The sequence below is a fragment of the Passer domesticus genome, chromosome 2, assembly GCF_036417665.1.
Source record: "Passer domesticus isolate bPasDom1 chromosome 2, bPasDom1.hap1, whole genome shotgun sequence".
Lineage (NCBI taxonomy): Eukaryota > Metazoa > Chordata > Aves > Passeriformes > Passeridae > Passer > Passer domesticus.
Window position 1 is genome coordinate 6,929,030 of NC_087475.1, and position 26,479 is coordinate 6,955,508.

Here is a 26,479-nt window from a genome sequence, read left to right on the forward strand (position 1 = left end):
GCAACCTCCAACTGGAGCTGTCCTTTATCTGCTATAAAACACTTACTCTAGTTCACTCTTCCACCCTTAGTTTACTCTGCCTTTATCCCCATCCTGTGCCCAAATAGGAAAAGCTGCCACAGTGTTTTTCAGAGTGTTGTTACAGTCCCTATAAATGCAAAGAACACACAAAATGTTTCTCTAATGCCATCCCTACGTGGTACCAAGAGCCCTCCCTGTCTGAAGGATGCATTTATCCACACTTCTAAGGAAAACAGCTGCTTAACACCACACAAGTGTCTCATGTGTTTGTGTGCTTTCCTGCACCTCTCTCTCAACCAGGAGCTTCAAATTATTTCATGTGACAATATACCAATGCTGACAACTTCTGACAATGCCACTGCAAGAACTTTTTCAATTTTGTTCATCTGAATTCATGATAGCTCTACTTACAGACACAATACCTCTACTTACGGCCAAGACAGCTACACCAACAGGATCTGCTCCTATCTGACGTAAGAGTGCTATTTAAAATACTGAAAAGGACTTTAAACAATTTGGTGTCTGTGGAAACAAAAAGCAACCTGAGAACATTTTTCCTATTCCCAGTCCAACGCCTGCACAGCAGCTTTCAAGTGGTTCTGCTGCTCTCCATACACACATCCAAATATCTGAGCTACATTAAAAAACCCTGAAATAATGGATAATGATGGTAACAAAAATTATTTAAAACCTGTCAGCTGAATTGAGCTGCCTTTTCAATACATGACTTGAAGACTTACTTGCACTGAAATTTATTAATGAATTGCACATATAGGTGAACATTTACATTAAGACTCAATTAATATGCCAAAAAGTCGTTGCAGGTAGATACTCCAAACTTATACTGAACAGAATCTACTTCAAAAAATTGAACATTTACAGCAATACATTTTAAAATTAAGAAAAAAAAAAAAAGAGCATATACAGACCTTCCAGTAGTCAGATTGTAAACTGTAGTACCTCTGGTATGCAGATAATGCTGTAGGAAAGAAAAATGAATGTTCAATTTGTTTTGTTTCATTTTCTTTGAAGAAAAAGAAAAATCCTTAAGAGTCAGAATACACAACATTAAAATGATAAATGGTTTAATAAAAGTAACACTGCCATGGTAAGTACACTGTTGTGGGCAATGCATTCCTTAAGATTATAATTTTGTTTTATGAAATGTCAACCCAAAAGTATATTTATTATTAATCTTACAAATGTAAATCAAGCAATATTTTAAAGAAAACCTATAACAAAGAAATAATTTGAAATTTTGGGATTTTCATCCCGGACAAAGCTGTTGTAAGATTTAAAAATTTAATCATGTAGCTCATTTACCACGCTCCCTGATGCCCTGTAATTTCTGAAGAACTGGTGAGGAGGGACATACAAAGAGAAATCAATTTCACATGGCCTTTCATTCTGGGAAACAAAAGCAAGCAGAAAAAAAATAAAAGCTTACATTTTATTCCACAGCCATGGCCAAGACCAACCTGGAAATCAGCGCTAAGAACAGCTCTGTTCAATAGAATATTAGCTGTACTCAGCAACCAATTTCTCCAAATACCACTCCTGCATCCTTCTTCTTCACCAAAAATTCTGATTGATTCATCTTGCCCTTGGGCTAATGGGCCACCTCAGACTAGAACACAAACAGGCTTTGCTTTTTTCTAAGAACACTGCACTAGGAACCATCAAAAATGAAGCATTTTAAGTAAAGACTCACTGCAGTAACACCAAGATTCTGATTTTTCAAGTGTTTGCTCCCTAAGATTTAAGAATGGAAAATACACAATGTGTGGAAAGCAAACAACAAAAGAAGACAACTCCAGCTTTGGAAAACCATAAGCACTAAACAGATTAAGACACAGAACAATGTGTACTTTAGGTGCAGCTTCATTTCCTGTAAGCACCATGGATAAATCACAACCATAAATGTTATCACCCTTCAATGCCTGTCTTGCATACTCATTTTTGTAACTTGACCAAAGTTCTTGTGCTCAAGTGAAGTAAGAGCATACACATCATGGCAAAGACACAGAATTTCTGCACTCCTCTGTCTATGGACACTCACAACCTTTATCTGTAAACAGAAGATGCTGATCCACACCCATGACGTGCCCCTCTCCACAAAAATGCTTGTGAGGCCAATTTCTAATTTTGATGTTTTAAACTGTGGTTTATTTGTATGCCCAGATTAGAAAAATGAACTTAGAAGAAGACTCATTGACCATACATTATTAACATGCAATGTATTTAAAACAATGCAACTCAGACAAACAAAATCACTTAAAAATCTAAGTCTTTCACAATTTAAGAATACAATTCCTTCTCCAACTCCTCCCCACCCAAAAATAAAGGCACAAACGGAAGAATATGACTTCAGCCTAACAATATAAGTTGAAGAATTTTAAAACTAAGCATATTTTAGTCACATTCTTTAATTATGTTTTAAAGGATTTTCGCAGTAAGACGAAAGAACATCGTACTCCCCCTCAAAGTCCTTCTAGATTCAACTTCTCCCAAATATCATTAGTAAGCTTTCAACAAAAAAGGAATAATTATCTTCTGAACATGGTAATGACTTTGCTTTCCCCAACAGGAACACGCACATGCTCTATGAAACAGTTTCATAATGCATCACAGCACAAATAAAAGGAAGGTTTTTTGCCTTTTATTCAAGCAGTACCTATCCCAATTTTAAGGGTTAAAGTATATTTCAAATACTCAGGTCAACAGGATCATATTATGCAAGATTCAAGAAACTGAGAACTTATGGTAAACATTTTTTTTTTGTTTTAAAGCAACTACTGCAGCAAACTATACAGGGGATATGGATAAAAAGATGAAAAGAACATTAAATACAATGCTAAGGATTTATACTGGGAAAACAAAAGGGAGAATATTTTCACTGTAGCTGTTAAAAAATACAGGAAGAACCCATGTAAGCATATCCATTAAAAAGGAAAGGTGGAATATGGAATACCTACAGCAGTTAAGACACTGCTAGTACGTTTATAAAATGTTAACAGTATTAAAAACTGCATAAGTAAACAGAATACCTTAAAGAGAAAGAACAGGAAAAAAGAAAGCAAAAAGAAAGCAAAAAGAAACTTGCCCTGAAAAATCCTAACACCTCCATTTCACATGGAGGGAAGTTATCACAGAAAGGAGTCTTTTGCTCCATGACATTCTATCAGTTTTCTTTAAGAAAAAGGATGTTTGGATGTGATTTTCTTTTCCAATTCTTCCATTCTTCCATAAAGTTCATAAACTTTCTTTTCCAATTCTTCCATTCTTCCATAAACTTCCCACAGGAACAGCTGAAGTGATCATTCCATGTGCCAAGCTCAGTTACAATTAAAAACAAGCACATGGGAAGCGTGGACTGCTGAAATCTATTTATATTTACTTGATAAGAAGATAAGGCCTCCATTCTAAGGAGCCACATTTCTCTTCCAGAGGAACAAAGAGGACACTTCAGTCCTCCTCAGTGTCTGAAGTGCCCAATCCTCCTGGTGGCTTCAGGAACACCCAGGGATCCAGCCTGGTCTAGGCTAACACTGTTCCCTTTCTACTTCTTGCAGATGAAATGCTAAAATTCTCAGAGTTCTTCTAAAAAGGATGAATCACAGAGGGCTCCCTTAAACCAGAGCTAAATGTCCCTTACCTCCTCAGAAAGTCAGACAAATAAAAAGTGTTACCATGCATAATTTCAGTATTATCAAGTGCTCAACTTACAGTAAGTTACCTCTGAAATCTGATTTCAGTCCCTTTTACAACTACATTGAACACCTACATTAAGTATCTGCTCCATGAGCACTCAAGCTCTGCTGAAAAGAATTAAAGGAACAGAAAAACAGAAAAAAAAGGATTCAATAAAATGTTCTTTTTGACAGAACCCACATGAAATAGTCCTGATCAAGCATATCCCTAAGAAGAATCTTACATGAGATGACAGAAATCAAATTATGAAAGCAAGATTTTTGAAAAACTGAATCAACCTAGATATAAAGGAAAACACGAACCATAAATTTTGAACCCTATCATATTTCATAGTCCCTCAGTCACCAATAAGCATATATTTATTCTACATTTTATGGTGTAGAAATTAGTATCTTATCTAAAGCGTGTACTGTGGAACGACAAGCAACTTCTCCCTTAAATTAACTTAGTATCTACAGAAAATAAGTGCAAATCCCTCAAAATACAAACTTTATTCTAAAATAAGAAAAAAATACTAACTGCACCTGCAGAGCTACAAGAATTTTACACAAGTCCCTATCTGCAACCGAGGGTGTGCTTTATCAGTGTTATGATTCTGACTGTAGGATGATATGTGCCTACAGTCAGACATTCCCTGGTTTATTAAAAAACAAAAAATCCCAGTTACTTGGGTCATGAGGCAGATTAGTAGTATTAAAAAAAAAACAAAACGGAGAACAAACAAAAATGAACAACAACAAAAAATATCCCAACACTAAAGGCTGAAATATCATTTTGCACCTTTTCTTTTGATCCATGACTGGTCATTCCAAATTGAGACAATTTTTGTCACAAAAAGATTCTATCAACTACTGCTCCTCTTTCAACACAGGGTCAACTCTCATTTTTACAGACACAAGTGAATTACCCCATTTCAGTTATGATGTCTGTCTTAAACACTATAAAATGAGTGCTTTGAAATGACTCTTAGGCACAGCAGGATTCTGCAGACAATCTTTTGATTAGGAACTTACTATTGAGCTTTTTCAATTTAAAACTTTGCCATGGAAATTCTTACACATATGGAATTGTATAAAGACAATAAAGGACATAAAAACTTCTTTTTTCCCTACATGTGAAACACGCACAAACATCCAGAAAATGCATGTCTGGACTCAAAGAACAGGACAGAGTGTCAACAGCAGGACAATGCCTCTTGCCTCATCCTCAACTGCTTTTTGTAGTCAACCACAAAAAGCTCTTAAAAGCACAAAACTGACAGACCACATTCAGACACCCAAAACAATACTTAACAATTACTAAAATAAGTGCTCAGTTACCTATTTCCCACCTTCTGTCCTTTATTTAATTTCTTACTCCATTAGCTGACACTCTCGCTATGAACACCTCTCTCCAAAACCTGGCCATGTATATTATTTTCCTAAAAGGTAATCCTTGTGAACACGTTCCTGGAAACCCTGTGAGTGGCAGATCCAGCATTTACCATCCTCCCCAGAGGAGGGGACATGTATAACCCAAAGCTATACACAGCTTTTCAAGTCAATCACCATCAGCCATATTGTTTGATGAAAATAAAATGTTTACCTGAAATAGCTCTGAAAAGCAAAACACCACCTTTCTAAAAGAACTGCAACCATTGAACAGGGAGAATCCTCAGTTCAGGCTCTCTTCAGAATCTGTCTGTAAACCTCAGGCACCTCGTGCAGAGCTGACCCTCAATGAGTTTACCCCTGGGAGTTCACACACTGGTTTCCTCTTACAGGTTTTTAGTCACCCAGAACTACCCACTTTGCAAAATGTATGGTTACTTTAACCCTGACAGACTTTATTATGTGCCCCTAAGAGTTTGCCTTTCTCTCCTACTATGACAGGACATGTCAGAAGCAGGACATGGACAACACTTGCTCCTTATTTGTCCCTGTATAAGATTCTTTGGTATCATACAGAGAATGAAAAACATTTGACTTAATTACCACATATGTGGTTTCAGGGTTTTGTTTTTTTCATCTACTTGATTTCATAGGATGTTGGCAAAACTTAGTTTCAGTAGTAAGATAAGACAATCTCTCTTTGTTTCCAGAATCTACATACTTGACCTAAACAAACAAAAAAGGTGACAGTGGGAAGGAAAAATGTCTAGACTGAGTGACAATCACCCACTTGTCACCTTAAGCACATTTCATCACAAATCGTGCAGTCACAGAGGATGGCTTTTATGATCTGCTCTAATAAACCTATTTTATGACACCTTAAAACTTAAGAGGCCTTCAAAGTGATGCAAACATGGAGCAGTTGTAAGAAGAAAGTGAACTACATACTAACACCATCTAGTGGCACCTTGCAAGGCTAAATGTGACTAACAAATTTTTGGCTTACTGAACTTAGAAACAGCAAGCTTTAATTTGATGACATACCCTGAAAAGAAAACTTTAATACAAACTAAAGTTCTGTATTGGTCTGTGTAAAACAGTAGGTGTTTTCTTAAACACAACTATTTTTAACTTAGTTTTTAAACAAGCACTACTATTTCCTAATGCTTATCTGATCTGAAAACTAATAGCAAAATAGAAAATCAGCTGAAGAATTGCGCAAGGGAAAGAGCACATCTCTTGATTTAAATCTGACTGCTTCCAGGAAAAAAAATGAATCTTCATTAAGCACCTAAGAGATACATGCTGGCTGCAGAAACAGCTTATCTATAGTGCAGGTTTTACCCACCACGGTGTTTTAACCCAGAAAAGATGAAAAATCTCAATAAAATTGAAGACATCAAAAGGTGAGAAAATTCCAAGGTTGAGCCGACAGAACTGACTTGGCTGGATGGGCAGGTTCAGAATGGTGGGAAATGGAATTACATCCAACTGGTCACCAGGTGTACTCCCCAGGGCCCAGTGTGGGGTCACTCCTGCTTGGTATCTTCATCCACAACCTAGACAAGAGGATCGAGGGCTGAGGTTCAACCAGGCCAAGTGCTGGGTCCTGCACTTGGGTCACAACAACTCCCCCAGGCTGGGGGGAAAGGGGCTGGAAAGTGACTGGAAAAGGAGTGGTGGTCACCAGCTGAATGAACACGAGCCAGAGGGCCAAGGAGGCCCATGGCACCTGGCCTGTGTCACCAATGGTGCGGCCAGCAGGGCCAGGGCAGTGACTGTCACCCTGTACTGGGCACTGGTGAGACCACACATCACATCCAGCATCCAGTCTGGGGCCCCTCAGGACAGGCAGGACACTGAGGGGCTGGAGCAGGTCCAGAGATGGACAATGGAGCTGGGGAAGGAGCACAGCCCTGAGGAGGAGCAGCTGAGGGAGCAGGGGGAGCTCAGCCTGAAGAAAAGGTGCCTGGGGAACTCCTTGCCTGCTACAAAGCACCTGGAAGGCGGCTGTAGAGGTGAGGTGTCAGCTGGCTCTGCTTCCAAGCAACAAGTCTTGACAGGACAAACAAAATGGCCTCAATTTGTACCAGCAGAGATACAGATTGGCTATTTAGAAAATTTTCTTTTTGAGAGGATTGTCAGACATTGGCACAGGCTGCCCAGGGAAGTGCTGGAGTCACCACAGGCCTGGAGGTATTCTAAGGCACACAGATGTGTCACAGGGGGACACAGTTCAGTGGTGGCCTTGGCAATGCAGTTAGTGGTTGGACTAGGTCATATTAAAGGCCTTTTCCAACTCCCATGATTCTACAATTTTGTAATAACCAAAAAAATGTGGAAGTGAGAGCAGCAAAATGCCACTCAGGTCTTTTGTTTTAAGGCCTCAGGCAGATGCTGCTCTCTGTTTCCTCCAGAGATTTGTACTGCAAGTACCAAAGAGACAATCAAAGAAGCCTAAAGCATGTCTTCCTTTTAACACAGAATGAAGGCTGACACACAAAAGCAATACAAGCATAGATTTAAGACACAAAAATCATCAAATAATCCTCTAAGAAATTTTATTAACAGCTCCACATCCCTATCTGGAAATGTAATGCAGCAGCAAAGTGGTGTGAAAACCACTGTCCCATCAAGTATTACATGTGAAAGATATACAAGAGTGTGACAAGAAGTTTATAGTTACAGAAATCCTTTAGATCATGAACTCTGTGAAAGTCTTAAAATACTGAGAACCAGTGAAGAAACCCAATGGATTCTCATCAAGCTCAAAAATCCTTCCAAGAGTGTATTACATGAAAAGGTCTTTTAACAATCGAGTGTTTATTTAGAACACTTTCCAAAGTAAAAATTTCCAGACAACCAGTGAAAAACACGGCCTTGGTATATTGTATAATAAAACTGTTGACTGCTAACCTCTGCTCCACATAGACACAATTTATAAAGAACATTTTAATGTTCTAAGCATCCTTTTTTCTGCAGAAATTTCATGTAATGGTTTAAGCCAGCTGAAATTTAAACCATTCAAAATTTCTCATCTTCACAATTCTGTTAAACAGTTCTAAATAGAAGCAACTCAAATTCTACCAGTACCAGTTACAAACAACAAAATAAAACCCCTTAAACCTAAATATCACACTTATTTGAAACAGTCATCTCTTCCTTGACTCATTCAAGCTATTTAATTCATTCTAGTTCTTCAGGACTCCTCAGTAAGACAAGACAGCCCAGCAGGAATCAGCACAATCCTGTCCATGCTGTGAAGTTTTCCCTTATATTTTATAAAATTACCGCTACTACCCTGCACCTCAGAGCACAGCACATAAAAATGCTTCCCAATAACAATACTTCCTTTCAAATTCCTGAAAGACCTTAACCACCAGAGAGAAATTCCCTATGGAGCTGGAATTGTAAGTACAAAGGAACACACATACATTGATGAATATGGGAGTTTCTCACAACCAAACAACTTTACAAAAGAACAATCACAAAGTGTTTAAATTTCGGGTTTCGGTTGCATCGTAATAAAAGAGCTGCTCAATTAACATTCTGGGGGTTTTTTAGTACAGTTTTAAATTTTAGCTTAATGATTAGTAAAAGAACGCCCCTGAATTAACGAACACTATCTTATAAACAACTTAAAATGTTTTTGTATTAGTATTTTTGACAAATCAGTCACCATATATAATCAAAATAAATACTGCTAAAACTGTTCTGACACAGAATATTTAAAAATGAGACTACCATTTGAGCGTAACAATAAGAATTATTTCAGTGCAATATTTATTGTGTTTTAGTAATTGTGGCACAAATAAATTCATGTTTTTCTCAAATCATTCATTCATTAACTGCATTTTCTACTTCCAGGAATTTTGCTTAGAGAAAGCAATTCAAGGAGGCAAATGATTAAAGCTCATCTCCATTTGTGCCACTGTGAGCTGTCCTCCAAGTCACAGACTGAACACGGTCACTGCATGTGACCCTTCTGCAAAAAAAAGATCCCTGAGGAAAACACAGATGATGTCAATCCACGAGCTCATTAAACAGCAGTCAATTAGAACTCGAGTCAGCTAGAACCCAAACCTTAAAACATCACTATCTTCACTCCTTAAAGAAACCAGCCATGAAATGAAAAATGAACTAACTATCAGTGGAACATGCTTTTCTTTCAAGACCAGAGCACAATAATTTGGTAAAAAACCCATCTGCCGAATGGAATCCAGTAGCAAACAGTTCAGAGGTTCACACCAGGAGTCCTAAGTGAATTCAGAAAGCTCTCAGCACCCAAAGGCCTCCATGACAACCCATCCACCTCCTCCAGCAAAACCACAAGGCTGAGGTTTCACATTCTGGGGCGACTGCGCGGCATTTTTGTGTGGGGTTATTTTTCAATTGGATCAGTTCCCCACACAGCTGCAGGCTCAGCTGTGCCAGCACAAAGAAAGCAACCCGCAGACACGAGGGTGCCACCAAGGGCATGCCCAGGCAACAAAAGGCTTGGGAACCTCCGAAACAATCCAGCAGCTGGGAATAGCTGCCTTGTCAAAAGAGAGAGGAGGAAGAGTCAGATCAGAGTTAAGAAAATTCTACTGAGGAAATGAAATAGTTTTCACCAGGAGGAGTCAACATTCCCATTTTAGGAAATCCCAAAGCCAAATTCTGATCAGTCACGATCAATACAAGGAAAGCTGAGCATAGAAACCACTCTGAACATACAGGCAAAGCTGAAACCAATTCAATCTGCAATCTTGGTGATAAGTGTCTCAATAATAGTGTCTCACTGGATTCAAAATCTGCAAAAAAGGCTGATCCCTTGTGTAGGACCTTCTCCTAATAGCAGCAGAGTGCTGATAACACAGCAACTCCAATCCATGGCCACAGAGAAAAGCCTTTAGCTATCAACAGAATTCAAATTTATTCCAATTTGGAAAACTGCAACCTGCAGAGCAGCCTCAGATCTTTTAAAGGCTAGCAGTGCACTGACACTCCAGTCTAAGCTCAGGTATAATACTGAGAAGAAAGAACCTCATCCAGTAACTTCTGATGTGAACTCAAAACTTTTCTTGGAGACAAGTACTTCTTTTCAAGGAAGAAAAACAAAAGCATATTGATTCTGGAATTCAGTGGCTAGGAGTCTCAGAATACATACTGCACTTTGAGGGAACTACAATATTTAAGAGCTTTCACTAAAAAAAAAAATAAGGTTAAATAGACTTCAGTATCAAAAAGGAGCCTGCCCCTCCCTGATACCCTCTGAGCACATGCAGCAAGGACAGTAATAGCACCAATAATGTGAGTTTCAGTGATGCAACCTGCCATGATTTTCTCTCAAGATCCCTCTTATGGTGTTTAAATCCTAATTCTTACAAAGAAATGACCTACAGTCTCAGTACATTCAGAAGAAGGTATTAGCTACATCAAAACACTAAAAACATACAACAAAATGCACCCAGCTGCACAATCCTGCACTGACAATGTGCTTGTGAAAAAATGAGACAAATATAAAGAGAAGAAACTACCAACACAAAACCCAGATCTGTCATCCCAGCACTGCTTCATCCTGACCACTGATCCCAGTTCTACAGTTTGAAGTTTGTTCTGCTCTGCACAAACTTCATAGCAAGCATTTTTAAACAAAGAACACTATCACTGCTGCCTTTATAAAAAACACTTTATACATTATATACAAAGGTGCATGCATTTATTGAAGATATTTAATTAAGTAACAAGCTTTTAAGGGGAAAAAAACTGTGGAGCATTATACATGCTGCTATCTTGTGATATTTTATTAATTATATTGAATTTATTAAATACACTGACTTGTCCATAACTTTGACTAAATTCAGACTACACAGATTTATAGTTCTGAAAACCATGCTCCTTCAATATTTTACACTTCCAGAACTTCAAGACTTAAAATCTGGGTAAAATATACATTAGTGACATCAAAACATTCTGAACTCTCTTTTCTTTTCTAAATCATATAAAACATAGCTCTAATGTTATTAGAATGCATGATAATTAAAGTAACAAAATTTGTATCATGCAATGAAACTTATTTTTACTTTATAATGGCACACAAACATTCTACTTCTTTCAAATAGCAGTAAATTATTTATAGAACACCTATGACTTTCTGCATTGAGGGTAATAGTTTTATTGTCTTTCGTACTAGAGTTCAAAAAACTGTAGTGAACCGGAACATATGTCCCTCACTTAATAAAAAGAACCTTAAATTTCCCTTTTTACATCAATTAAAATTCCTCCAGTATTTTCAACTACTACTATACTTGTTTGAAAATACAGATACATTTTTTAACACTCCATAACTAACAAGCTTTTTAGTCTTCTTGAGGCTTTTTTTACAATTGAGATGTGACTTCATACAGGTATCTAAGAAAGTATTAAGCACTTTAATTCAGATTTTTAATGGCTTAATGTTTCTTCTTACATTGCTGTGCTAATGCTCTTTTACAGTTCTGGAGAACTCATATTTCCAACCATCAACTGGAGTTTTTATGCTTGTTTTTAAAACCATACACAGAGTACAAAGCAGATACCCCATCAGTAAATCCCACCTCTGATCCACAGCAACACCTGGTCCTGTCACTCTGAAGTGTTATCAACTCAAAAGCAGAGTTAATACAGGTCAGCCCATAATCCTGGGCTGGTTTTGCTGAGCAAAATATGTCCAGAAGGTCACACTGCACTCACACCTAACTTCATTAGGCTAATGAGAAAGAGTGGTGCACATTTTTTTGCAGAGGGGGTGGTAGAATTTTCTTAAAACAAAACATAAGCATGGGATCAGACTATTCTTCACTAAATTTTAGAGACAGAATACTGCCATTTTCCTTGCAGGTCTTCCCATGCCTCTGGATTTGGAAACACCAGTGGTTATATCCCACTCATTGGATGGGATTAAGGTGCAAGACAGATGCCTCCATCACCCAAACCCTTCTGAATTTACAGACTGAATTTAGATACCAGCAAATTCCTCTTGAGCAGCACCAAATCTACATGTTTCTGACTTTAGAAATGAAGGACCCAAGAAGCCAGTGGACCCATAGACACAATGCTATCAAACAGCCCACAGCCAGCCTGAGTCACCTAGCAGTGCCCCTGAGCTCAGTTTTAACTCATCTCCCTGTTTCTGCATCCCAGGGAAACTCTAAACCAGCATCTCTGTGTGTTTGGAAAAAAGCATGGGGAGGTGGGAAGTACACATTTTCAGGGTTGGGGTGTTGTTTGTTTTCCTACACAAACAGATCTGCATTCATGTTAAAATTAAAAAGCAATGACAGTGAAAAAAAAGACATCCCATGGAAAAAAAAGTAAATATTCTGACCTGTTCTACCCAGCTCTCACCCACACCCCACAGAGTGCCATCAGACACTGGGCCTGCCAGCCAACTTCATATTCCTACCTGAACCAGGAGTGTTTTGGTTGGGTTTTTGTTTTCCATTAAAAAAAAATAATGAGAAGTAAGAATAAAGTTGTTTTTGTAAAGATATCACCAGTCTTAATTCTTTTATGGGCTCTGAAATGCAGTACAAACCAGGAAAACAGTGACTTAGCCCAACATTTTTCATTCTACCGTGTCACCTACGCTGAAGAACAATTCCCCAGAGACATTTATCAGAAGAACTAAAAATTCTTACCTTTTGGATAATCTTCCAATAAGAGGTTGAAGTGACCTAACTGACAAAAGAAATCAGATTCGACCTTTCCTTCAGCTTTCAAAATTAGCGATTCATAGCAGCGAACAGCCTGGGAAAAAGAAATACAAGGTTTTCAAAATTCTGTACTTTAATAAAGCAAATAATATATTTTCAGAGAAATAATAAAGTATTTTATTAGCTTGAAAGACGAGGTCTACAAACACTCACTAACGCAGTCAGCATCACTTTTCAAAGAGCAAATGTAATTCTTCAGAACAGATTTGGAAGCTCAGTGATTCTAATGCAAATTGACAATAAATGAACAACAGAAATTTTCTCTGGTTTATCTGTGGACATTTGATTTCCCACACAAAACAAACCTCTAACTTACATGACAATTTTAAAATCAATGAAACACAAAAGGATTTATTTCATTCTTTCCAATCTGCAAGAAAGAAACCTCTCAATTTATTCTCATTGTGTTGTTTTTTCCCTAAAGAAATAATTTTGCATTTAACAGTTACTTATTCATTTTTGAACAGTTATCATTTTATTTCTGCTGAACCAAAGAACACACTACCTCAACATATTTCTTTACGCAATTTATGTATCTTTATACGTGTTTCCCAAGATCCGATTCTTTTCACATCTACCATGTTGTAAAATAATTCACTTCCTCCTACTGCAGACTAAGAAAAGCTAAAGCCAGAAATGTAAATCCAATTAGAAATTATTTCAGTTTGAGAAAATTTACCCCATTTTTTAAGTGACACACACAGAAGCAAAGAACGTTCTGTGCTATGAACACACATTTTTAACAACTGAACTGACACCTTCTATTCACTGTAACTGCCAGGATCTTTAACCTATTGCATCCTTAGCTCATGACCCTATTTACCTCCTGACCCTGTTTACACTTTGGAAATGAGAAAATAAATTAATAAAATCACTTTCCCAACTTTCTGAACTTCCCAGCCATTGAACTGAAGCAGATGAACAAACTTATATGGGAGGGAAAGTCCTTGCACCAGCACAGTTCTCAAAAGCCAGACAGACTTCAACAAATTCTAATTCCAGCTGGTTAATCTATGACTTTCACCTATTTATGGTGTATGTTTCAAATGTGGTTGCAATAATGAACTCCCTGATTTCATGACATGACAGTAATCAAAGACCATGGGGCCTTTCCAACTCAGCATATTCTGTGATTCTGTGAAATGAGGAGCTTTCTTAAGAGATTTTATTAAAACTCGATATTCAAAAGGAGGGGGAGATACAAGCTGAATATTTAAATCAGTAGCCATGCCCATGTTTATAATTTACTTTGAGTACACTTTTACTAATCATCAAAATGAGAAATGCAAAAAAAAAAAAAAATCCCAAAAAGAAATGTTCGGAAATAGTTAAAACACATCTGTGGAGAACCCAACTATTGATCTGATCTGTTCTGAGTGGGTCATAGTTTGTACCCCAAGACTGGGGTGCATCTTTGCACATACTTTCACCTACTCTCAAGTCCAGAAAAGCCTTATTTTATGGCTGTTTTCAGAGGCAAAGTTCTGATGAATCAAAACAAAGCTATGCTGCTACAGAGCTTTGGGTGTACATGTGGTATTAAAATGATTTAATAAAACATTAAATATCTTTACATAAACTTAAAGTACATATTTCAAACTGCAGCTATTTGGCCATGTTCTGAAGATACCAGATTTAGATTTGTATTTGCAAGCTTTGCCCAAACAAACTGCAGTGAAAGGACTGCAATTCCTGTCACCATGGATCAAAGTTACAACTCCTTTAATTTCATTCCCATCACTATGAACACCTCTTGCAGTCAGCCAATTCTCCATCTGAAGAACATCATCCCTAAAATCAGAAGCAAAGCACACAGGTATAAAGTGTATTTCTTAAGATCACTATTTTTGTATGTACTGACTCCTAACATCAGGTTCACCAGCTGAACCCATCTGCAAATATCTTAGTGCAGAACCTTGTTTTTGGCTTCCTCTCTCCACTTTTTGGTCTCATCTCTTGATTTGTACTAATCATAACACAATTTTTGATGGTGCCCTGATGTTACTGTTACACTTTGATTTGTAGATAGGCTTCACTTTTTCTGATGATTTGCAATACCTGCTAAAGCTGCTGAAGAAATAGTCAAATTTTGATATTTTCTTAAATTTGTATTTTATCTTTTGCAATTCAGAGCATACAGAAACTACCACCACAACAGGTAGCCTACAATAAATACTAGAGAGGAAGCCAGGACAGCTTTTTTCCTGAATTAGGCTGCAGATGTTTAAGGAGAACTTGACTTTATGAACAAATGTAACAGGATTTTTCTGTACAGATGTTCAGGGAAATTATAAATCACATGCACTTTAACGTTTAAGTGTTTGGGGACCCTCAGTGTTCCCACAGCCCCTTTTTAAGTAAATCCTCATTAAAAGAGGTATCACACATAACTGAAGCACTGTCTGTAGCAGGGATCTAAAAACCTGTGCCCAAGCCTCTCACACAGCTCAGAGCAATTCTCAACGAGGCAAATTTTCCCTTTATGCTAGAGCACAAACTGAAGACACTGCTAAGCCATCTCACTGATGCCAGCACAAGACAAGGCCTAAGACACCAGAACTTCCCCTTTCAGCCACAGTTAACTGTAAATTATCTGTTCCTGTAAGAGCAATTCAATTACACCATTAATGCAAACCCTCTCCGCTGACCTCTAACTGGTTTGCAACATAATCAGCAACACGCTCATATTTATGCAAACTTAACTTGACAAGGCTGTTTCAAATTAATTTTTTTTTTCAATTCTTCCAGCACATTCTAACAAAATGAAAGAGAAACTAAAAGCAATCATTGTTTCCTTGGTGGGAACACCAAATCAGCCCCAGGATCAGCAGCTTGGTCACAGCGTGGCTCTTGCTCTTCCCAGTCAAGGCAGAGTCACCAGGCAAAAACTTACCCAACTTTGGTTTTGGTCAAGAAACTTTCTCCCCCACCACACCCATCCACACAGATCTTTACAAAGTAACAAGTATTTTTCAGCACAGGTAAGAATTTGTCTCTGTTGAATGAATGGATGTAAAAGGGAGGTCACAACTGCACCTACCTGTCTATGTTTTCTTTGAAGGAAAAATCAAAAGATCTCATTTTAGTGGTTCTTTAACTGCAAAGGCCACCTATGGCACTACTTGTATAACACATTTAAATTATCTGAGACACTAAGAATTCTAAGGAAGTTAAAAACCCCTGAGGTTTTTAAGCATTGTTATTTCTCCACACTGTATGGATCTCTAAGTGCATTCAATGGAGTCAGCCTTGAGAATTGCCAGTATTGACAAATTAACAAGAAAGAGAAAGACCCTGAAATGAAAAGGAAGATTGCTACACAACATCATACACTTCCTTCCCTTTGTTCAAGGCTACAAGAAGATAAAAGGGAAACCTGAAGAATTTAGGAACTTGGCAAAATAATCACCCGCAGCTGCTTTGCAGTGTGGCAACCAGAGCAGAAGCAGGAAACCAAGGCAGGAATGGCTGCAGGAAAAGAAACTGGCTTATATGACACTAAAAAAGTAACAATATTCACGTTGTTTGCCACCTTCAACCAAAGCAATACACTATTGTCACACAAACTCCCTCTCACTACATCACAGTTCATGACTGGGGCATCCTGATTGCACAGATACAACTGTCAATTCTTGGGACACCTTTAAATACAGCACAGGGAAGAAAGAGGCTCAGTGTATTCACCAACTCACAGAAAGGCAGCAAAATCTGTTCACAAAAGGAAGAAATAATTCCAGAATCACCTTGAAAATGTACTACCAGATCCCTGTGTGTTCCCTACTTTCATTACAATGGATAAGGAACAGGATTCTTTTTCCCCCTCTGTTTCAAAACCATTTCTTCCTCACACTCACAAAAAACAAACAAACCAACCAAAAAACAAATAATAATAAAAAACCACACACACATACACACAAAATACAGCCCCAAAACCATAAACTGAATGCCAATTTTGGTCATTATTAATATGATGTCATTTCATGAATGAAAGTCACTAGAGCTGAGAATATACCCTAAAAAAATAAATAAATATACCCAACCCAAACTGATAAATCCAAGAGATGAAATCAGAATTCTAAATACTGTACACAGGACTCACTGAAACATTACAGCTCTGCTTTATAAATAAAAAGGACCATGTTATTTCTACTTCAATTAATATGAGGAAAAAACTCTACCGTTACCATGGGTTGCAACTGTTTGTATTTTACAGCACAAATTCAAAATACTGTTAAAAAACTGTATTAAACAAAGGACAAAAATCAATACAGCTTGTTCAGATTGTTTCTGAAGAAGATAACGTGATGTTATCCTTTCTGAATCATGACAAGCATGACTGACCAAAATGAAACTAAGGATTAAACAGCCAAATGTGATAAAATATTTACTATTAATTCTTTAATATATTAATGATATGAAAATGGAGGCGTACACTGAGTCAGCAATTTTTACTTAAAGCATAAAAAAAAACCTGGCAACTACAGGGAAGCAAGAAGCCAGCAATCTGAATTGTTAACATGGCAACAACCAGGCAGTAACATACACTGAGAGAAATTATTTGAATTTTACTGGGTAATAAATTAACTGCTCAAGAAAAACACAGCACTTCAATGCAGACAATACAGTGTAAAATCACAAATTCAAAGCTTCAAGAAATTCCTAAACCCCTCAATTTCACAACATTAAACACTATTTTATATGTAGATAAGCTGGGGTGGGTGCTTCCTTTTCTTGTGCCTCCAGTGACCCAACTGGATGAGCTTTGTGAGCAGGTAATGAGAAGTGAGATTCCACATGGAAATTGGAGAGGGAGACATCAGCACACTCTCGATAAACAAAATACACGCTACAGTAATGGATAAAACCAGAATGTTCATTAGCTGGTATTTTATCCTTCTGGAAAAGAAAGCAGCCACGTGGACAATCACACATCTACCCTGGCCAGCCCGAGGGGCACCTACACACCAGGAAGGCACAAGTGTGTGTGAGTGTGCTGGGCTCCTTCTCCCTCCCTCAGTGCCACCGAGGAGCCTCTGAAAGGCTTATTTTCCCATCCCTTCCTCCTTGCCACAATTCACCAAAATGCACACGCAATTTGCTAACAACAATGACAATAATTTGGTACCACCAAGAGAACCTCCAGGTGAAGCTCCAGCTCCTGCTCTGCAGCAATGGGGGTGTGAACACGGCTCGATTCAGCCAAGCAAAGAAAAAAACAAACAAGCCTGAATGCTTCAGAAATTTAAACTATTTTCCCCCATGAATGACTGGCTGGATACACATCATCTACCGAGCTGTAGATGATTTACAAGAACATCTCATTTACTTCTGCAGAGAAAAGCACACCATTCTTATTTGACTGAAGATAACCTAGATTAATGCAGCAGATCCTCCACTGAAGGCTCTCATATTATGTATTGGCACAATATCCTTAACTTCCTTTACTTTCTTATTCAATAGCAATTCCCACTACAGCTTTCAAAGCCTCTTTATATGCTCCGTATTTGCAACACTCATATTCTGTTATAAAATTTCTCTCTCAATTTCACACATTTACTCTGCTTGTATTTCATGTATGGACTATGCTATTTCAAAAGCCTCAGTAGGAGTGCTGAAAGCAAGCTTGCTGGACACAAATATGCTCAGACCCCAAAACATTCAGGCCTCAAGAAGCAAAAATATGAACTGACCTCTCCAGTAACTTTGTTCTTGCAAAAATTCTATGGCATATTGGAATGTTGTGAGCTTATTCTAGTCTGCTAGTAACACTTAGGATCAAAGTCTTCATCATTTCAAAGACAATTAGTATGGAAAAACAGAAACTGATCCTCCTCAAAACATTTCTCAAGAAATTTATCATCAGTTTTGGCTAATTTATTTTCTTATGACTAATGCTTCATGAAACAGGATACAAGAATAAACAGTGCAGGCAGTAAAGAAAAGCAGCTGCACACATGAGCTACGTGCACAGCCTGATAGTCACAATTTTCATGAATTTCCTTTAAAAGCCACTGCTGTAGTCTAAGACTTTTGTGCTTCCAGATTATTCTGAAGATATAACAAATATTTTTTGTTCAGATTGTCTAAGGTAGATGAGAGATGACATAATAAAAGCAGCAGAAGTAAGGTCAAGGTTGCTAAGTTTACAAGGGAAAATTAACATGAACTCAATTATTGTTGAAAACTGAGGGATATTGCTTCATAAAAAGCACAGAACTGCAGAACAGAATACAAAACAGAATCCATGCAAATCAATGACTAAATGGAGAAAAGTGACATTTTAGCAGAGAGTGAAAAACCAAACTTGCTTCCCCTGAATACAGAACAGTTGCAAGACGTTCTTGACACGTGTTTTCTGTCAGACAGATGCAAACTCAATAGTTTACATATTAAAAATAGTTTACATACATAAAATACAGGAAGCTTAGTTCTTTGCAGCTGACAGTGTCCATAACCAACTGGATTTTATGAAAAATTTGTTGACTGGAGTCTATGTGGTGAATCACTCTGCATTAATTCTCAGTCCACCTGGAGGATGCAATCCTCTTATTTCTTTTAAATACAGTTAAATGAATTTACAAATATCAATGTCTATGTACATACACACACACCTACATCATTTCTAGAAATTCTAAATTATTAGCAAACAGAATCACCTCCATTCTGTCCCTAAAAGTACTTCATAATCAGGTGACTCAGGAGATTATGGCAAATTTTATATGGAATTTCATAATTCAAAATCCTTCACAGGTAATCTCTACCAAAAAACCACAAACACACAAAAGTAACTTTCTTTTTTTTCCAAGTGGCGGTAGATTTTTTTAATAGGCAATTGGAATATTGTTTTTATCTGAGACTATAGGAACATCTTTTTGGCTATTTTTACCACAGCAAGTCTATTTCAAGTAGAATTGCAGCACCTTAATTTAGCAATTTTTCAAGCTCATGAATAGTTCAGCACACACTAAAATTCAAGACCACTAAATCTGATTTTATTCTAGCAATTCTCACCTATACCAACACAGAATATCACAAATGAGGTGTGGCACATCATACTTCAGAACACTTAAATTTATCTATCAACATTAGCTATCTTTTTTTTAATATGTTAAACCAGTTTTATCTAGGAGTCTACAGAGTCTCATACAGATTTTAAGTAAGATATGACATAAAAAAATAGCTTGTTTTGTTTTCATTGGATTAATTATTTTGGAAATATAATTAAAATCAACACAGAAAAATACAACCAAACACAGAAACCCACCCACAAATAAAGCCAGAATCTGCATTAACAGCTGCCTGTTTTACCTAAGGAAAAAAGGATCAGAATAACTTATTTATGCAAATATCTCTGGATCTGGGCACAAGTCTTTGGAAATGTAACACTATCAGGCACCAAGCATAAGAATGACAATGAAACAAAGAATAAAGAACTTGAAAAAAAGAGGTATTAAATAGAAAACAATGCACATAATATGCACAAGACAATGTCTACCAAGACTGACACAATGAATATATATTTGTGAAAATACCTAGTTTCAGACTTAACAGAATGATTTTTCTGTGTTGTCTGAATACAAGGCAATTTATAAAGGCAACTATTAAAAAACATTTAAAAGCTACCACCAATTGCTCTGCTAAATCTGCCCAGTCTAAACTTCAGTCCCAGAAGGGTTCAAGCACTAAAGGTGGCCTGGTACTCAGAAATAATATGGCTGGTAGCTTAGTCTGAAAATACAAGGAAAAGATGACTTATTTTAGAAGAATGGAAGTGAAAATGGGTCAGGAGCTGTTTCATAAAGAAAGTGTAAAAACTAATGCTAATAGGGTGGGAAGTGTGGAATTTTCAGCACCACAGGAGATACAGAATTGGTAAAAGCACATTAAGACACAAAGGAAAAAAAAAAATCTAAACTGAATGAACCTGGTTTTAAATACTGAAATATCACTATTTCAAGGAGTCTCACAATGCTGGCACTTTTAAAGTTAGCACAGCCAGTGCAGCAGAAGGATCCACCCCAAGGATTTTATCCCATCACTGAAATCTCCCATATTAGGTACAATCCACATATCACATTCCTTTTTCCACAGCCATTCATATTTTCTCCTCTGTGGCTGCTTAATTATGCTTACCCAATTATGCTCACATATAAAAATGAGCAACACTGGAACATAACCAAATGTGCATGAAAACCAGCCTGCATGGAAAATGTTTTGGAGGAGAACTTTCTGCGCAGAAAACACCTTGAAAAGCACCACAATAATTCCCATCAAGAGCTGGAACCCTTGTGTGCTCATGCCAGCAAACACCCAGCCTTATGCCTCACCTTTCCCCACCTCGTGTGGCTATCTGAACAAAAAGAAATTGCAATGAGGAAATAGGAGGAATACAATCCTCTGGATACAGTCCACAGCTAATGAGTAGCACCACTTCTGAATGAACTTTCTGGTGGAATCTCATTCCAGGAAAGAATAAATGTCTATTTCTGCTCTGTGACAGTAACAGAGGAAGTGTATTCATAGAGATTTCAGATTTTACATTTATGCATTACAAAGCCCAAGCCCAAATCCAAATTATTTTAGCTACTAGTATACATTTTCATCAGAATGTGCACTAAACACCAACTAAAATGACAATACATCCAAAACTTTGCTTGGGAACTGGCCAGCAGATTCTTCTGATAAGTAAAACCTGATCGAGGACTGTCACAGGCAAAACATGCTAAAGACTCCTGCAGCTGCAGGGTGAACAGCTGGGCAGGTTGTCACTATAGACTGTTTTCATTAACATTTCCCTGGAGCTGGATGTAAGATCTCCTTCCTGAATAATGCTTCCCAAGCCCTATCAAATTTGACATCCAATATACAGATGGACATTAAAAAATACCAAGCGGTAAAACATTTATGTATGAAGCTTAATGCCAATTCTCCATCTATCCTGTATGTATTGGACACTACTGAAGTAGAAAACAGAGACAGCTTCAAAAGTTTAAGTTCCTAGTAAGTGCAGCAGGTCAGAAATCAATTCTATTTTAGGAGGGAAATGGGATGCACAAAAAATTCACAAGAAACTCCAGCACATTAAAACCATCTCTATCATTAAAACTATACCATCTAAGGACTTAAATCTAGAAAGATCAAGATTCAAGGCTTCACTTTATTTAAAACAAGGATTTAAATTTGAGTTGTCCATACTCATCACAAGTGCCATAGGTACCAGATTCCAGAGTCAACCTCACTTTTAAGCCAAAAGTGACCATGACAATTCTCTGCAGGACAGAGGCAGAATGACAGACACTAAGCTTCCACCTATATAGAGAATTCTGTTCCAGCCATCCTTTCCCCATCCACAATTACAGCATGACCTTGGGTAGAAAAGAAGGATTTTGTGTTAAAACAAACAGCTGGATAAAGAAAATTGCAATCCATTAGGGGGGAGTACTGACTGGGGAGTTCGGGCACACCACCATCTGCCTTGGCAGAACACTACAAACACAGTACTTAAACAGATTCAGTTATGAGTTCTCAGTTCCATCATGATGATAATGTTCCTTCCAACACAAAGATATCCAAGGAATCTTTAACACATTGCCCAACTAGAAAAAGTACAATATCCCCTTCTGTTGGGCCTACCTTTCACTACCACATACCCTGACCCATAGAATTTTATGAGTTTATTAAATAACTGCCTTTAAAACGAGTGACCACACTTTAGGAAAAGCAATACACATCCTGAACATGCTCATTTCTGAAAGTCAACCTTGTGCACTTCTCTTAATTAGAAGTTTACACACAATCCACAAACCTCACACTGCTCATTACATACACCAGTCCCAAACACAAAATAGCTAATGGCCCTTTGTTTCTTAAAAATGTCTATTTGTAGAATAAACGATGGCACAATGTGGATTGCACTGTATGGAAACCAAATCTTTAAGCCAGCATTTACGTGACCAAATCAGCATCTCTAAGCACTAACACTGCTCATCTCTCACAACCAGGGAGAAAACCCAAAAATGTTTAAAACAATGATCAAATTGTTAAAAAGCATTTTATAAACCCACTGAGGTGTGAAATCCACAACCAAAAATTTAAAATAGGAGAGAGTACCCTGAAAGAGCTGTGAGGATCAGCACTGAACATCAGAAGTTCTGTTGGCACCATTCTTAAACGAGGATGTGAACGAGGCTCATACACCAAACACCTCTGAAGAGTCCCTTATAAGACACTACTGTAATGTTTACATTTAGAATGAAATAATGCTAGAAATAATCTAATTCTATACATCAGCCATTTGTTGAGAAGGTTTTCTTTTGATGAACATGCCATATTCCACAGGACTCACTCGAGAGAAGGTGTTTTCCTAAGTTCTCTTCAGCTAAAGCTGCCATGACTTGAGCCTTTAGATGAACAATCAGTTCTGATATTATTTACAGTGGCAGGCAACAATTTCAATTATATATTAATGTCAAACCTTAGAATGAACCTCAGCAGTTTTACAGGCAATAGTTTCCAAAATGCAACTAACTTGATACTGCAAAAAAAAAATGCACCAAAATTGTGACCCAAAGCCATAAAGTCACTAAAAATTTCTATTAAAAGTACAGTTTCTTAACACTAAAATGTTGACTGTCTTCCTTTTTAAGATTTTGGATGAACAGGACACAGCCCTGCCTCCCATTTCACTGTCACTAATGTAATCTATCTTTGTTTACAGAATAAATTCAACTTCAAAGCACTCACACTTCAGCAAGTGGCCTGAGCATGGATCTCTGAATTGACAGAATACACCAGTGTGTCAACCACAGCTAACAAGAACTCTTCACAATGCAGGAAAGGCTCATTTCCACAGAAGACTGGATTGTTTTTCAATTACTGGTCCCAAAGAGTTGGATTCATCATTATTAGAAAGTATATGTGGAAAGGTGCACGCAGGTTTCATTCATCTTACTTAACAAACAGAAATACTCCACTATACACTGGAATATCTCTGCTGAAACATTGTGTCACTATGAGCAAGCAATTCCCCTAGAGACGAAACAAGGAAAACAGCAGAACACCACAAAAATCTCTGAATCAAGAACAGCAGAGTCAGACACTGAATTAAGTTCTAAGAGTACACTGGGCACAACCAGGGGAGCAGCAAATAAAAGTTCAGACAAAATAAAGCAGTGAGAGGGAACACCAAGTAAGAGATGAAACTTTTGTCACAGGGGAATGCCAGAGAAGGAAAGCAGATCACAACTGACTCAAGCCCTGAAGGACAGCACCTTCTCCACTGTCACCATTTCATCCCTACTCCAGCAGGCTGCACAAGAGCCTCCCATCACCACCCACCCAACACAAGCATCCCCAGGCAATAATCACTTCAGTCATGCCAGCCACTAAGAGAACAAATCATTATCCCTCTGCAGGGAATGTCTGGGGAGGAGGAAAAAATACAAAGGTGAGAAAGTTTAAGAACAGTTGAAAATGTACCAAATTGAAATTAAACACATTTTCAAATAATCATAAAAGGAGAAGGGTAGCAAGCAAGTCAGTCCCAAATGTCAATCTTTTTAGGCCCTTTATTTTAAAGTGTCAACTGTAGTACAAAAGGCTCTTTTTTCATTCCTTTCTGAAGTAAGATTTTTTTTTACATCCAAAAAAAGCAAACCTCATCATTCTGGACCACCTGTGGCCTGTCCTGTAAAAGCAACAGGAGGTGGGTAACCTTTATGCTTAAACTTGGAAACATAAATGACACTTGCACATGTGGAAGAGAATATTGATGTTGTCTTTAGGCCACAGATGGAGAACTGGCATCTCCTGAGGTGCAGGTGGCTCACAGGGAAAAACTCCAGACAGGCAAGGCCTGAGCTGCTGTCCAATGCATGGAAAACTCCATAAACTCCAGTATGCTGAAAATATATGTCAAACTTCTTTTGTTGTGAGATAAACTGAAAAACTCCAAGCCTTTGTGGAACATCAAAACAAAGTTTGAAGCTCATGCTGGTTTTACTTGCACACGTTGCCAGGTGTGGGGATGTGGCTGCTCATGCCATGCCGGTCCCTCTCACACAGGCACACACAAAGGAGCACAGCCTCAACTTCATCCTCCTTTCTGCTCTAACTGCACAATATGCAGCAGGAGCAAATAAATTTGTCAGAATTTATTCATCCTGTGCAGCAATGGCATGAGATTTGAGTCTCTGGGTCAGTCTCCTGCACTTGTTTCACATTCAACAGTTCAATGTGCTTTCTTTTTTCTCGTGAGTCAGGAGAACCTCTACCTAAAATCCATTTTCACACGTAATTTTATAGTGTCTAAGTGCACAAAATTCAACATAAAAGAAGAACTGCTGTAATATTAACTACATTTATTGGTGGCAGCCTATCATCCTATAATTACCTCCATAATTTGCCATGATAAGATACTGGCCTTTGGACTGAATTTACAGTCTTGTTTTAGGTTTATCAACTGTAAATGAGGTAAGGACATTGCAACTCCAAACCCCACCCATCAGATGGCTTTTGGAAGGCAGTCAGGGAGACACGTAGCAGTAAAACATTATACAGCCACGTAAGAGACTGAACTCTGGGACAGGCTTATTGAAAGTACTGGGAAAAAAAATCCCACGTACATTAATTACTGGATTATAAGTCAACAAACCAAGATGAGGATGTGCTGCCAGCATAAGGCAGATAAAACAAAGCACAAAGGATTCTGGAGCTCAACAGAGGATAGACTTCTAGCAAAGTTAAAATAAGATGACAATAAGTCAGATCAATAGTCAGCCCTGTGCAGCAACCTGTCTCACTATTTAATTGAGCAGGACATGGACTAAAACAGCAATACTAAAAAATAAGCACAGCTTTTACGTTAACCCTGTTGAGAAAACAGCAAAAGAAAGAGGTTAGCATACAGTGGGTTTTGTTTTTTTTTTTACTTTATATTTTTCCAGACTACATCAATTTAAGTTCAGAAAATTCCTGGGCACAGATGGGAAATGCTCCTGATGGATTTTCCTTCCATTAATTTTCCCTACCACTTTCTAAAACCATGTCCACTCATCTCACACTAACAACACTGGACAGCCAGCAGTTCACAGAAGAAATGCAGGGAACCATCTTGCTCTGAATCTGCTTCCTGATAGTTTCAGTTCAGACTCCCAAGCTCTTGCAGTAGAAGAGACAGAGAAAAACCTGTTTTAAAAGCAGAGATATTGATACCATCTCAGCAGATTCTATACAATTTCCCCACATTCAGCAGAAATTAAATAAATTTAGACAAGAACTGTAGGGGTAAGAGGAAAGAGGAGTCTCTCTTGTAAAAGTAAGTCTAAACATCTCAAATTATTTACCTTAGGAAATCAAAAGCTACTATAACTTTACAAATACCAACAGGACACACACCAGGGAAAGAGAAGAGCTATTTCAATCTAACAACGTTGCCAAACAAATGTATCATTTTAGACTGAAAATTCAAAAAGTATTTGAAGAATGAGACAATTAGGCTTTTGAATAGTATTTAAATGTAACAGCAGAAGCAAAAGGGTTCATTTAAGTACTCTTTGGTATCACATATAGGACAGCAATTTTCACAAATATAATGCCATTACATATACCTGTGTATCTGTGACACAGCCACATGCAATGTGA

The 26,479-nt window shown here is 37.7% G+C and overlaps 1 protein-coding gene and 1 long non-coding RNA gene across 17 annotated transcripts in view; one reads left to right on the forward strand and one right to left on the reverse strand.

Annotated features, from left to right (window-relative positions):
* The window catches only part of KDM6A (lysine demethylase 6A), a 150,178-nt gene that overhangs the window by 103,685 nt on the left and 20,014 nt on the right, over positions 1-26,479 (reverse strand). For all 15 annotated transcript variants that reach the window (XM_064407273.1, XM_064407271.1, XM_064407254.1 and 12 more), the window contains exons 3-4: positions 12,764-12,872; positions 951-1,000 (exon numbers count right to left, since the gene is read on the reverse strand). In XM_064407273.1, coding sequence (XP_064263343.1) covers positions 951-1,000; positions 12,764-12,872 — 159 coding nt within the window. The remainder of the gene's footprint in view (positions 1-950; positions 1,001-12,763; positions 12,873-26,479) is intronic.
* LOC135293291 (uncharacterized) lies at positions 6,837-12,615 on the forward strand. 2 transcript variants are annotated; one of them, XR_010355386.1, is made up of 3 exons: positions 6,853-7,120; positions 8,298-8,512; positions 8,970-12,615. It is a non-coding gene; the product is annotated as an uncharacterized LOC135293291 (long non-coding RNA). The 2 variants fall into 2 exon arrangements; XR_010355385.1 differs by lacking the exon at positions 8,298-8,512 and having other exon boundaries at positions 6,837-7,120.